The 12,230-nt window shown below is 39.5% G+C and overlaps 1 protein-coding gene across 4 annotated transcripts in view; it reads left to right on the top strand.

Annotated features, from left to right (window-relative positions):
- The window catches only part of PPP2R5E (protein phosphatase 2 regulatory subunit B'epsilon), a 141,259-nt gene that overhangs the window by 11,069 nt on the left and 117,960 nt on the right, over positions 1-12,230 (top strand). Inside the window, exon 1 of one of the 4 annotated variants that reach the window (XM_036253209.1) lies at positions 5,968-6,040. The exons of the other annotated variants lie outside the window; for them this stretch is intronic. Within the exon in view, the coding sequence (XP_036109102.1) occupies positions 5,998-6,040 (43 nt within the window). The 5' untranslated portion in view covers positions 5,968-5,997. Of the gene's footprint in view, positions 1-5,967; positions 6,041-12,230 lie in introns of those variants that run through there. 4 annotated transcript variants of the gene reach the window in all.

The raw sequence follows: 12,230 nt of genomic DNA, 5'->3' as shown, positions 1-12,230 counted from the left end.
ATTTGTGAGCTCAAGTCAAAATGACTTGAAAGCTGATTGACTTTTTAGAAGTCAAAGGTCATTTAGAAGTAAAAGGGCTCTGTTCTGCGCTGTCCTTCCCTGGTTCCAGCTACATTTGATCTGCATCTACAACTGATACAGTGAACTGGTGTTTTTAGCAGTAACCAGTCATTTAGAAATAATATTCCTTTCACTTTAAGAAAGCTTAATGATATTTTAATCAAAAACAGTTAAGATGAAGTTTCAAAACTCAGTTATGAAATTTACTTGGATGTGGCTGGATATAGGGGCAGGTCTGTCTGTAAGGTTTCAGGCATGAGGAACTTTGACATAACCTTTAGCTGCTGAGAAAACGTACTTCCTAGATTTAGTTATTCCTTAACGATTTTAGATAGAGCTATACTTTGTTGTATTTAGATTTATATGTTAACATTGTAAAAGGCATTTCAACTAATGGTGGAATTTATTTAGGCTTTTCTGGTTTAGTGGGATGTTCTAGAAATGGTATACTTTAGATACCCTTGGGCTTAGGAGTGGTAGACCCTGTACTTATACTCTTGAGTTATGGTGGGGCTTGAATGAAATAAATCATGTGCAAATGCTTTTCTAAGTCTGTATGAAGCAAACAGCTTTGGAAGGAGTCTACATATGGCCTGGCTAAATAGTCTCCTCCAAGGGTCTTAAATTCTCATTTTTGTAATTGTTCTGTGAGCTGTGTAATTCAGTCCTTCATTCATCAAATTTCTGAGCAGTATGATGCACCAGGCACTGCCCTGGGAACACAATGATGAGCAAAACAAGAAGGTTGATGAGCTTCTTCATCTCAAAAGGCCATTGTAGCTAGAGGTCAGAGACTGATGGGGCTATTTAGGTTGTTAGGACCAAATCATTCAGGCTGGGTTAGAATTTGCCCTTGATCCTGTCCTTGTATGTATTTGTAAATATACAACCATAGAATATATAAATCACCCGTAAGCTCCTTACCCAGTCTTGAGGAATAATATTTTCCCCTCATGTTTATATATTCTTGTGTCACACTTACACATTTTTTGTGTTCTATGTGATGATTAAGAGCATTATAATTACTTTGAGATAGTCTTATCATTGGAGTTGGAATTAGAAAAAGTTCTTTTGTCATGGTAACGTTGTGCTTGTCATTTTATGGATACTGAGGTTTCTTTGAAAATAACAAGAAGATTACTTTGAGATAATCTTATTGTTGGAGTTGGAATTTAAAAAGTTATTTTTTTTGTTATGGTAACATTGTGTTTGTCATTTGATGATACTGAAGTTTCTTTGAAAACAAATCACTTAATTATTGCTTGCTTTTAAAAAAATATTACCAATTTACTTTCAGACTACGAAGTGAAATGTACAAAATGCCCTTTTAAAACTGAGTAAAATTCATCTGCATGTCCAGCTATATGCTCTATAGGTAGCCCTGTATTATTGAAGTTTATGATTGTAAGTTTTCATGTGTTTTAATTCACTGTTTTATGAACTGCTGCTTAGAATAGTGGGAGACATAATACAATAGATTTAATTCATTAAAAGAATAAAGGTTTAGAAGATTAGAGCTAGAATTACTGTCAGCACCAATTGAAGTTCATTAAATGAGGATGCAAGCAACAGTAAAATTACAGTTAGGCAAAGCAAGTAACATCGGTGATGTTATGGTTACTATGATGCTTGGAAAAATAAATAATTGAAAGTATTTATTTGACAAATTGAATGAAGTTAAAAATTGAATCCACCTCGTCACTTGCTAATTTTAAATTTTCTCGAGCTATTATGATTTAAATTATTTTGTGTTATTTGTGTTGCCTTCTGTGGGTGGTGAAAATTGAGTGGAGTGAGTGCTTTTCTTTCAGTACCAGTGCTTGAAGCAGAACTGGATTTGAGATGGTTTACATGAGAGGGAACACATCATCTATGATTATCTCAGACCCCGACCTGTGGGAGAGTCCAGCAAAATAAATAAGAGAACTGTAGAGTTTGGAGGTTGTGACAGTACCTCAATGGTTAATGAATTTCAAAATAATTTTAGAATCATTTTATGATTAGTCAAACAATGTGCAATCCCATAAGTGTAAATTATATTTAATATTAACATACTATTGGTGAAATTATATTTTCTTAAGGTTTTACTTAATGGAATATTTTTTTTTTTTTTGCATGGTAATATAAGTAGGATATTGCACCTACATTTTTTGGCTAGAAAGACCCCTCTCACCTTTTTGTGAGCAAGGCTGTTTATAATTCTATACTGTCTCTTAAGAGAATAATTTCTTCTAGGGTATGCTAGTTAGTTGCCTCTTTCTTGGTGAGACAGTCATGAAGTTTTGCTTGACTCATTTGAAAAAGATGAGAGATCAAAAACTTCTCCATAGGGTGATTTTGAAGATCAAGTTAATATAGCTAATGTTTAGAGTAGGTTCCAGATCATGGTGTTATATAAATGTTAGCTTCTTTGCCTTCGTTGTTGATGTTATTATTATTTATGTATAACTACTACTTAACAATCTGTATTTTAAGACTTGGGTTTCAAATGGATCTTTTAAAAATGATTTATTTCTGTATTTTATGTTTAGGGAAGTGGTTGTTTTTTTAAGCTCCATTAAGTCTATCATAGACTAAATTGTTTAAGTGAAACATATATCACTATATATTGCATTCACTAATGAACTTTAAAAAGCATTTAAAAAGCATTTAAAAAGCATTTTTGAGTGAAGTAACATTTGGAAGCTGTCAAAGTCAGTATATAACCAGACCCAAGGACTAGGCTAGCCAAGTATGAGCTGCTTTGCTCTATGACGGATGTTAAAGCATTATGTTCACCTGTCTTCTCCAGCTGGTATGTGTGCTGTGTTGGGGGAGATTGGGGAATTGGATGTGTGTGATGACACTGAACATTGTCACTGTGAATCATCAGAACGGACTGTTGGTGGTTGCCAAGAGGTTGCTAAGAGATTGGCGAACATTACCTGGACTGATAGGAAGTAGCTGTTAACCTAACATCTTTCATTAAGTGGGAGCATTGAATAATTTTTTTTTTTTAAATCTAAAAAAAATTCTGAAGATGTTGCCAGGAGTTTTGTAAAAGTATCTTTGGAGCAGGTGGCTTAGAATATGAATTGTACGTGCGTTAGAAGTATTTTCTTCATCTGTGAGTTGTTACCTATTGCTATTTTTATGAACTGAAATTATGGATTTGTTGAGCACTTATAAATCTGATTAGCAGGAAAACCTCTTTTTAGTCTTTATTCAGACCTAGAAAGTTTGTTTTCTTCCTCATGGGAAGTTATGGTTCTTACAATGTCCAAACCACTCATTTCTCATACTTATCTCAATAATAGATAATGAGTATCGTCATTGATACATCTTCTGTTTCTCTTGAGACAAAATATATTCAACCCCAGTGGATTTGTTTCCCTTTCATAATGAATTCAAATAAAATAAGCGTGAATAAAATATTCATAAAAGCACCGCGTACATATAATTAGAAGTATGTATAGAATGAGGGAAAGCAAGGTTCCAACAAATTCCTGGAAGTTGAGAGTTCAGTAAGTGTGGTTGAATTGGAATGTCAGTCAGTTCTTCCTTCCAAGTCATCTTCCTGAGCTGGTAGATGCTGATGTTTCTGTTCTACCTTGAGTTCTTACTTTTTATTCTAAAGATTTTAAATAAAGACTCTAGGACTGGACAGTGAAAGCCTCAGTCAAGGCAGGGCACTGTAGGTGTATGTGCTGTTGGACTTCAGCTTTACTGAAGTAAGAGACAGTCCCCCATCGTTGTACTTTTTTCCCCCTCTCCCATCTGTTTAAAAATTAAAAACATGTTTTTTGACATTTATTTTTTTTATTCTCTCTGTATTTTTCCTTCCTTAGTCGTTCTGCAGGTAGGTTTGCGTAGGGCATATAGGGCTGTGGCCAGGGCGGAAATACAGAGGTGGCAAGGGAGGCTAGGGAGACTGACGGTGAAGACACAGACATGGTGCGTGTCCAGCAGAGTAGAGTTATGGACAGAGAATAGGTGTGTGAACCAGCCAGCCAGTCCTAGAATTCCAGCCGATCTTCCTCGCGTGTTAGGTGACCTTGGACAAATGGCCTTCTCAGAGCCTCAGTTTGCTAATCTGTAAAGTGGGATTAGTTGGAGAGGTGATGTATATGAAATGCCTAGACCAGTGCTGACACATGGTAAGCACTTGGTAATTGACAGTTATGATATTGCTATCCTTGCGGTCAGGGACCATGTCCACTCATGATTGTATTCCCATTGTCCAGGATAAGTGCCCCCTTCACAGCTTCCCTGCTGAATGAGCACCTGTTGAGTGAAACCATCCTTTCAGCTAGCAAGGGAATTCTTCACATAGAATGGTGCTAACTTCATAAAATCACTTCTTACTCATTCCTTTTTCTTCTCTGGTTTGCATTTTAAATATTCTTTAAAGAACTTTTTTTAAATGAAGAGTTTTTGTGCGCGGTGTAGTTGTGTAATAAACTGAGCATAGCTTTAAAGACAAAGGTTTATGATTATGGCCTACTCCGGTTAGCTGAAAAGGTGCTGCTTTGGACAGAACACAGTCTCTGAATCTGACAAGCTTATGACAACCAAGTGCTTTGACAGGCTCTGGGCATAAGTTTCCTTCTCTGATTTTATCCTCAGTCATTTCAGCTCTGATTGAGAGCTGGCAGTGTCTGGCGTGTAAGGAGATATGGAATGAGTGTTTACTGAATGAATGAATGAGTGAATGAGTGAATGAGTGAATGAGTATGGTGATTGTTCAGATATTAAAATTTAGTGTCTTTATTTAGTGTTTATTTGATCGGCTTTGGAGAGCAGCAATAGTATATAAACATTAAATGAATTTGAGTGTAGCAGCCTTGACAATGAAAACAACTCAGTTTCCTGGATTTAGACCAGCAGAGTTTTGCTGATTCACAAGAATTGTTGCTGGCACTAACCTGGCACTTTGCTGCTCTCCTTGGAATACACCATAGACAATTTTTCTTTTTTCTTTTTGCTTAATCCTTACCTGAGGATATTTTTTAAGGAGGGGAGAAAGAAGAGAAAGAGGGAGAGAAAGGCAGAGAGAAATATCAATCATTGATGTGAGGGAGACACATCGATTGGTTGCCTCCTGCACACACCCCAACTGGGACTGGGATGGAACCTGCAACCCTGGTACGTACCCTTGACTGGGAATCGAATCTGCGACCCTTCAGACTGTGGGCCGATGCTCTAACCTCTGAGTGGTACCAGCCAGGGCATAGAAAACTTTTCACTGAACTGAAACCCAGGACCTGGAAAAGCATTACCTTTGTATAGTCTCCTTTGGGTAGTTTTGTGGGGGATGTGTGAGTGGAAGAGTGAGCTATGGCAGAGTGTAATAGTCTAGTCCTTTCTCTTGCTCTGGCCCCTCTCGCCTTACAGGGATTTATGTAATCCCAGAGGCCCTGGTTCTGGCTCACCATGATTCATGAAAGACCAGTGCTATAAAAGTTACTACTCCGGTCCTCTGTAGTTTCTCTTTCCTCCTAGATGGACTTTTCTCTTCACTCAGTCTGTCTTCACTTTTGTTTGGTGTTAGTTAGGACATTTAAAAAGCTTACTTTAATTCTGACCTTAGGCAATCTTAAAAATGAAAAGTTTCTGTTTGCTGTTGTAGGAAGAGTCCTTACGGTTGGTACATTTTTTTTTTAATACTCAGAAAGAAGTGAATTTTAGATTATTCATGTTTCTATCCCTTCATTAGTGAGTATAATTAAGAGGTGCAAAGATTTGATGTGGTTTGCTAAGTTTCTAAGTAACAGGAGAAACAGAGATTCCTATTTTTGAAAATCTGTGTATAATACTTGGGAAGGTTTATTTATTTTTTTTTACTAAAAATATCATTTCTGGGGCTCTTCATTTTGCTGTATATAATTTGATAAGACTGTCTGTCCTTGTCCTTTGTACTTGAAGGAGGCACAGTATACATTCTGAATAGACCAGTGCATGACCCTGGGAGGCCTTTCTGAGCATATCTTCAGAAATGCAGGTAATCAAGATCTGTCTCTAGGAATTTTTTTTCTTCTCGAAAATTCATTTCCTCATTGCAAATATAAACTAGGCCCATAACTGTAGCAAGTGCTTTCATTTAACCATCCAAACAATTTCTGTTTCAGTTCCAAAAAACGTAATTTTTCTCCCACCCATTAGATGCTTAGGTTTCCTTTTTTTTTGAGGGAGAGTGGGGTCATTCATTTTTGTTTAGTTCTTTTTGGTGATAATAGACGAGCTGTTTCAGAAATCTAGCCTGGCAGCATATAATAAATATTAATGTTAGATTTTTATAGAGTTTGGAAAGCTCTAATAGCAGAATACATATATAAGGAGGATTCTACTTTAAAAAAATTTTTTTAAAAAATTGATTTTAGATAGAGAAGAAGTGGGGGAGAGAGAGAGAGATAGAAACATTGATGAGAGAGAATATTGATCGGCTGCCTCCTGCATGCCCCCCACTGGGGATTTCGCCCACAACCTGGGCATGTGCCCTGACTGGGAATCGAACCGATGACCTCTTGGTGCATGGGTCGACGCTTAACCACTGAGCCACGCCAACCAGGCACGAGGAATCTACATAATTTATAGGGTAGCTTGAAAAAATTATAAATGTTTTAGTTTTTAAAATTGTAATGTCAGACATAACTTTTAATAATCTAGAAAGAGATACAAAGAAACTGTACGCAGTGGTTATCTTTGAGAAATAGGAATGGAGGGTTTCACTTTCTACCTTGACATTGAAAAAAATTTCATAAAACAAAAGGGTAGTTGTGTTTGGTTTCCAAACTAATAGAAAGTAAGCAAACTACTGGGAATAAAATGATCCATTGAACATTGGTGACCATTAGACTAAACCTTTGTATAATCGGCTGTAACATGAGGAAATATGTAGGAGTCTTCCCACATAGCATAAATGCTTACCCTCAAAATAATCAAATTAGCAATCAGGTTAATAAAGTATTATTTGGTGTATGTATGTTTGTCCTTTTATTCTTTTATCTACTCATCATCCATCTACCCATCTATTTGTCTGTATCACCCAAGGAAGAGAAGACCAGCTTATGATCTCTTTAATGTTATTGGTTTCTTTTCTATAAGGCAAGAGCTTTAATTGCTTATTTATCTAGATCACCTTGAAAAAAACATTATTTTTGATGTTGAGCAGGAGGATAAAGTACTTAGTAATTTTCAGAAATGGTGTGTGGGACATTGAAAAGAGAAATTCTATTGGTGTGAAATCTTTTATTCTCCCAGTTTTTGTAAGATTCTTATCTTGATATTACATTGCGTAAAGAACTCAGCTCCTTGGCTGTCGTGCCACACTTTAATGAGCTACACTGTAATTTGTGACTTGTGCTCTCCCTTTCTACTCAGCTCATCAGCCCAGCAACATCATGCTTATTCTATATCAATTTACTTTAGAATTGAAATTTTATTTTTGTGTAATACCATTAGAGAAACCAAGACAGCTTAGTGGTTTGCATTTGATTTGGGGGATAAAAAGATATCAAATCAGCTATTGCTGCTTAAGAAACCACACCAGCCCTGGCCGGTTTGGCTCAGCGGTTGGAGCGTTGGCCTGCGGTCTGGAGAGACCCGGGTTCGGTTTTCGCTAAGGGCACGTACCTTGGTTGCAGTTTGTCCCTGGCCCCAGTTGGGGTTGTGTGGGTGGCGACCACTCGATATGTCTCTCTCACATTGATGTTTCTCTCTCTCTTCCTCCCTCTCTCCCTCTCACTCTCTGAATGCAAAAAATGTCCTCAGGTGAGGATTAAAAAAAAAAAAGATAAAAAAAAGAAACCACACCAAATCTTGGTGCCTTAAAAAAAACAGGCATTTATCTAGTTCATTCTGTGGTTGGACAATTTAGGTTGGTTTCAGCTTTGAAGGTCCTGATCCCTGGGCCCACTTTTTTTCTTTTTTTTTTTAAAGTTTTATATTTATTTTAGAGAGAGAGGAAGGAAGAGGGAGAGAGAAACATTGATGAGACAGAAACACTGATCAGTGTCTTCTGCACACTTCCTCCTGGGGATCGAGCCTGCAACCTGGGCATGTGCCCTGCCTGGGAATCCAACTGGTGACCTCTTGGTGCATATGATGACGCTCAACTAACTGAGCCACACTGGCTAGAGCTGGGTTCACTTGTGCCTACAGTTAGTTGGCAGTTGATGGTCTCCTTCCTGTATTTGATGGTTATGGCTACAGGTGTGTCTGGGCTGTGTGAGTCTTATTTATCATCCAGTTGGTTAGTCTGGGTTGTGGGGTTCTATAGAGCAGTAAGAGAGGGCACCTGCAAATGCTTTAGAACTTTTCAAATCTCTGCTTACATTATGTTTGCTATTGTCCCATTGGTCAAAGCAAGCTTCAAGGCCATCTGCAATTCCAAGGGTGGAGGAAGAGTCCACCTCCTTGTTGGAGGAGCTCTGAAATGATACCGCAGTGGCATGAATACAAGGGGGAGGGGGTTATGGCCATTTTTGCACTCTGCCACAGATATTCTGAGGACTTCAAGTCTTGGTTCAGTGCATATTGTCTCTATATTGAAGTATATCTAGAATCCATCCACTTCTCACTACCTCCTCTGCTACCTCCTAGTCCAAACCACTATTCTCTTTGCTCCAACACTTCCCTGCTCCCCCACCTTGCCCCCTCTGCAATAAAAAGCAGCCAGAGCAAACTTTCAGACATGGTCAGATCATGTTCCTTCTCTGTTCAAAACCTTCCATTGGCTTCTGATGTCAGTCAGAATAAAATGTAAATCCCCTCCTCAGGCTATAAGACTTTACAAGATATGGCCCTTTCTTTGACCTCTTATTACTCTCCTCCTCATGCATCCTATTCCAGCTACATTTCCCTCCTTGCTGTTTCTCACACTAAAGCCTCAGGGCTTTGCATTTGCTGTTTCTTGCCAGATGTTCAGCATGGCTTTCTCCACTTCTTTATGTGTCACCTTCTCAGAGAGGCCTTCACTGATATTTCTACATAAATTAATTAATGTTCATTCCTACCAATTTCTCGCTTGCTTTATTTTACTCCATAGCACTCATCACCACCTGACACTTGTTTATTTTCTGTCTCCTCCAGTTAGACTGGAAACTCCACGAGGACAGCAACTTTGAGTGTTTACCCTCAATCCCTAGAACAGTACCTGGTGCAGGGTATATGCTCCCTAAGCCTCAGTGGAATAACTGTTCAGTGAAATGTATCACCTGATTTCAGTGGTGGCTCTTTTCCAGAGCTGGAAAGGCCTGTGTCTCATCATTTCTGGGCTACAGGCAGCCTGTCTCCTCCCCTTGCCTGATACTCCGCTGGACTAGTGTAATGATGTTTCGTGAAGTGTTCCTCCTATTCCCCTTAAAATTTTAAGCTGATGATATTTGAATCATTTTTCTTTATAAATACCTATCTTCATGGATTTAGAAATATAATCATTCCATTATATGCTGATGGTTTACAAAAACGCATCAGTATACATCGGTATGTTTTTTGCAGAGGGTGACACCCAGAGTAGACACTGTAGGCCAGCCGTGGAGGCTCAGGTAGTTGTGGTGTTACTGCCTTCTCCTGTTGCTGTTGATTTCTCAGGCCCCACTGGGCCAGACTTCCTCTGAGCTTTAGCTAACCCAGGCTTAGAGTTGCTGTCCTTCACGTATAATTTGTCTCTCAAATGGCTTTCTTGTAGCTGCTTCTGAGGCTTTGAATCTGAATTCTCTTAGTCCACAGGAGTTAACCGTTTGCAGGTATGTGTTTGTAACATATAGTCAAACCTGTAATTTGGAATAATGAGATGGGACGGGAATGAGTAGGAGGAAGGGCAGTCGGCTTAGTGAAACCTCTCAATCACAGAATATTTAAAAATAAGGGCAACTGTATGATTTTTAAATTATAGTGCATATGACAAAGATATAACTGGGACATAATGAGCCATGTGGAAATATTTACAGTTCACAACAGGCCTACAGAATGAGCTAAGAGGTTGTTTTTTTTTTAAATCCTTACCCGAGGATATTTTTCCATTTATCTTCAGATGTGGGGGTATCAATGTGAGAGAGACACATCGATTGGTTGCCTCCTACACGGTCCGGATCAGGGCCAGGGATGCAACTGAGGCATGTGCCCTTGACCAGAATAGAACCTGTGACTCTGGTCCCTGGGCTGATGCTCTAACCACTGGGAAACCGGCCAGGGCTACACTATGTGTTTTAAGTAGCAAAGTCTGCATAGAAGTTATTTGACCCAAGAGTTGAAGGCAAATTCAAAGAATGCGAGGAATCATTAATTTCTTGAAATCTTTGATTTGAGAAAGTTATAGATATTTTATGTTAAATTCTCTCAATTTGTAAGGACCTAAAAATGTGCAGGTGCAGATTGACTTGTACTTGACTAGAATCACAGTCTTTGCGTTCCCAGTGGAATATCCAAGAGGAGGAGCTGAGACAGGCCCGCTTTCTTCCTTCTGGCATTCGGGTCACCTCCTTGGGAATGATCTCCCAACCCAGAAAGTGGATGGAGACTTAATTTTTGTTGCTTCAAAACTGGTTTAGTTATAAAGCTGGGGAGCAAAACAAGAGGGGTTTTAGGTAACTCTGTGGAATGTGCTGGTAAATGACAGCAGGACTGTGGTGCTGTCTGGACTCTGTGTAGCAGGTTAGGAACGCACTGTGGAGGCAGACAGGCTAGGGTTTTCGTCCAGTTTTTGCCATTTGCTATTTAAGGGACCCTAAAAAAGTTATCTGAGCTCCCTCTGTCTCAGTTTCCTTTTATAGAAAAGGGGTTGCTGATAGTGCCTCTATCTTGGACTTCTTGTAAGGAATAAATGAAGTTTTGTATGTCAGAGGCTCAGTGCTATAAAAGGTACATAGTATATGCTCAGGATGTTAGGTGGTATATACTGAAGGCATACCTTCTCAAGAATCTAGAAAAGTGATGACACCAGAAGGGTTTAAATAGGCACTGGGGCACAGTCTTATGTGACATTTTGGACCCAGTGAAAATACTGAATACGGGTAGTTTGTGAAACCGACTGGATGAAGGTGGCAGGCCAAGGGAACGGGTGTCTTAGTGGTCACAGGGACTGCAGCTGGCGTGGGGGGTGAGCGGGCGGTTTGGCGAGGACCGGGCAGGGCCTCTCCTGTGTGCACAGAGGCTCCAAAGGCAGGGATGTGCGGTGAGTGAGGAGGGAAGAGCGCACGCCTGGTGGCGGGTGGTGGGCTGCGGGGCAGGAAACATGCGTGTATGCAGGAGTGTGTTGGGCACTGGAAAGGGAGGGTGGGGGCTGAGGGCTTGCAGGCTTCAATCTGGAAATTTCATTTGATTCCCAAGGCAATCGGGAGCCACTCAAGCTAGGCTTCTACAAGGGGAATGCTAGCAAATTAAGGCTCTGGAAGACTAGAAGTCTTCCTGTTGGTGTAGGACAGATCCCTAGGATAATGCTCACATTTATCCAGTCAAGTACCCGTAGGCATAAGGGAATTAAAAATTACACTTGCCAGATTCCTGCAGTTTCTTTGAAGTCTTATTTTTTACTTTAAAAATTCAGAGATTTTTGCATTTCATAATATATTAGCTTCTTCTTCTAAAAATTTGTGTTTTTAGTAAAGTTAATGGCTCCAGGGAGATGTGTCACACTTATCCTTTGGCTTCTGGATGGCATTTGGAGTAATCCAGGAGCAAGTAGCGTGTGTGGATTGCCAGGACAGAGGGGCTTTAGCAGTGGCTTCCTACTTGAGCTGGCAGGCTGGCAGGCAGATGGTGCCCCTCATTACTCTTCCAGCTTTGTAGGCCGCATCCTTTCTGTAAGGCGTTTTGGGAGTGTTTGAAAGCCCTTTGACAGCCCTTTAATGCTCACTGTTTCCCCGTCTTTTCTTCCTTGTTCTGTGGCCTAAAATACCCAATGTCTTTCTTACTGCTTTTTGTTTAAACAACTTATTGAGATGTAATTTCTATACCATACAACCCTCTCATTTATAGTGTTCAGTTCAGTGTTTAGTATATTCAGAGCTGTGCAACCATTATCACTGTCTAAGTGGAGAACATTTGGTTCCTCCTAAAAGAAACTGTACCCATTATGGGTCCTTCCTCATTCTTCCACTCCCAGCCCTGCTACCCTTAGCCTTAGGCAGCCACTACTCTGCTTTCTGTCTCTAAAGATTTGCCTATCCTGGACATTTTATATAAGTGGAATC

This window comes from Molossus molossus, unplaced genomic scaffold, assembly GCF_014108415.1.
Source record: "Molossus molossus isolate mMolMol1 unplaced genomic scaffold, mMolMol1.p scaffold_m16_p_1, whole genome shotgun sequence".
Taxonomy (NCBI): Eukaryota; Metazoa; Chordata; class Mammalia; order Chiroptera; family Molossidae; genus Molossus; species Molossus molossus.
This window is presented reverse-complemented; position numbering and strand designations above follow the sequence as displayed.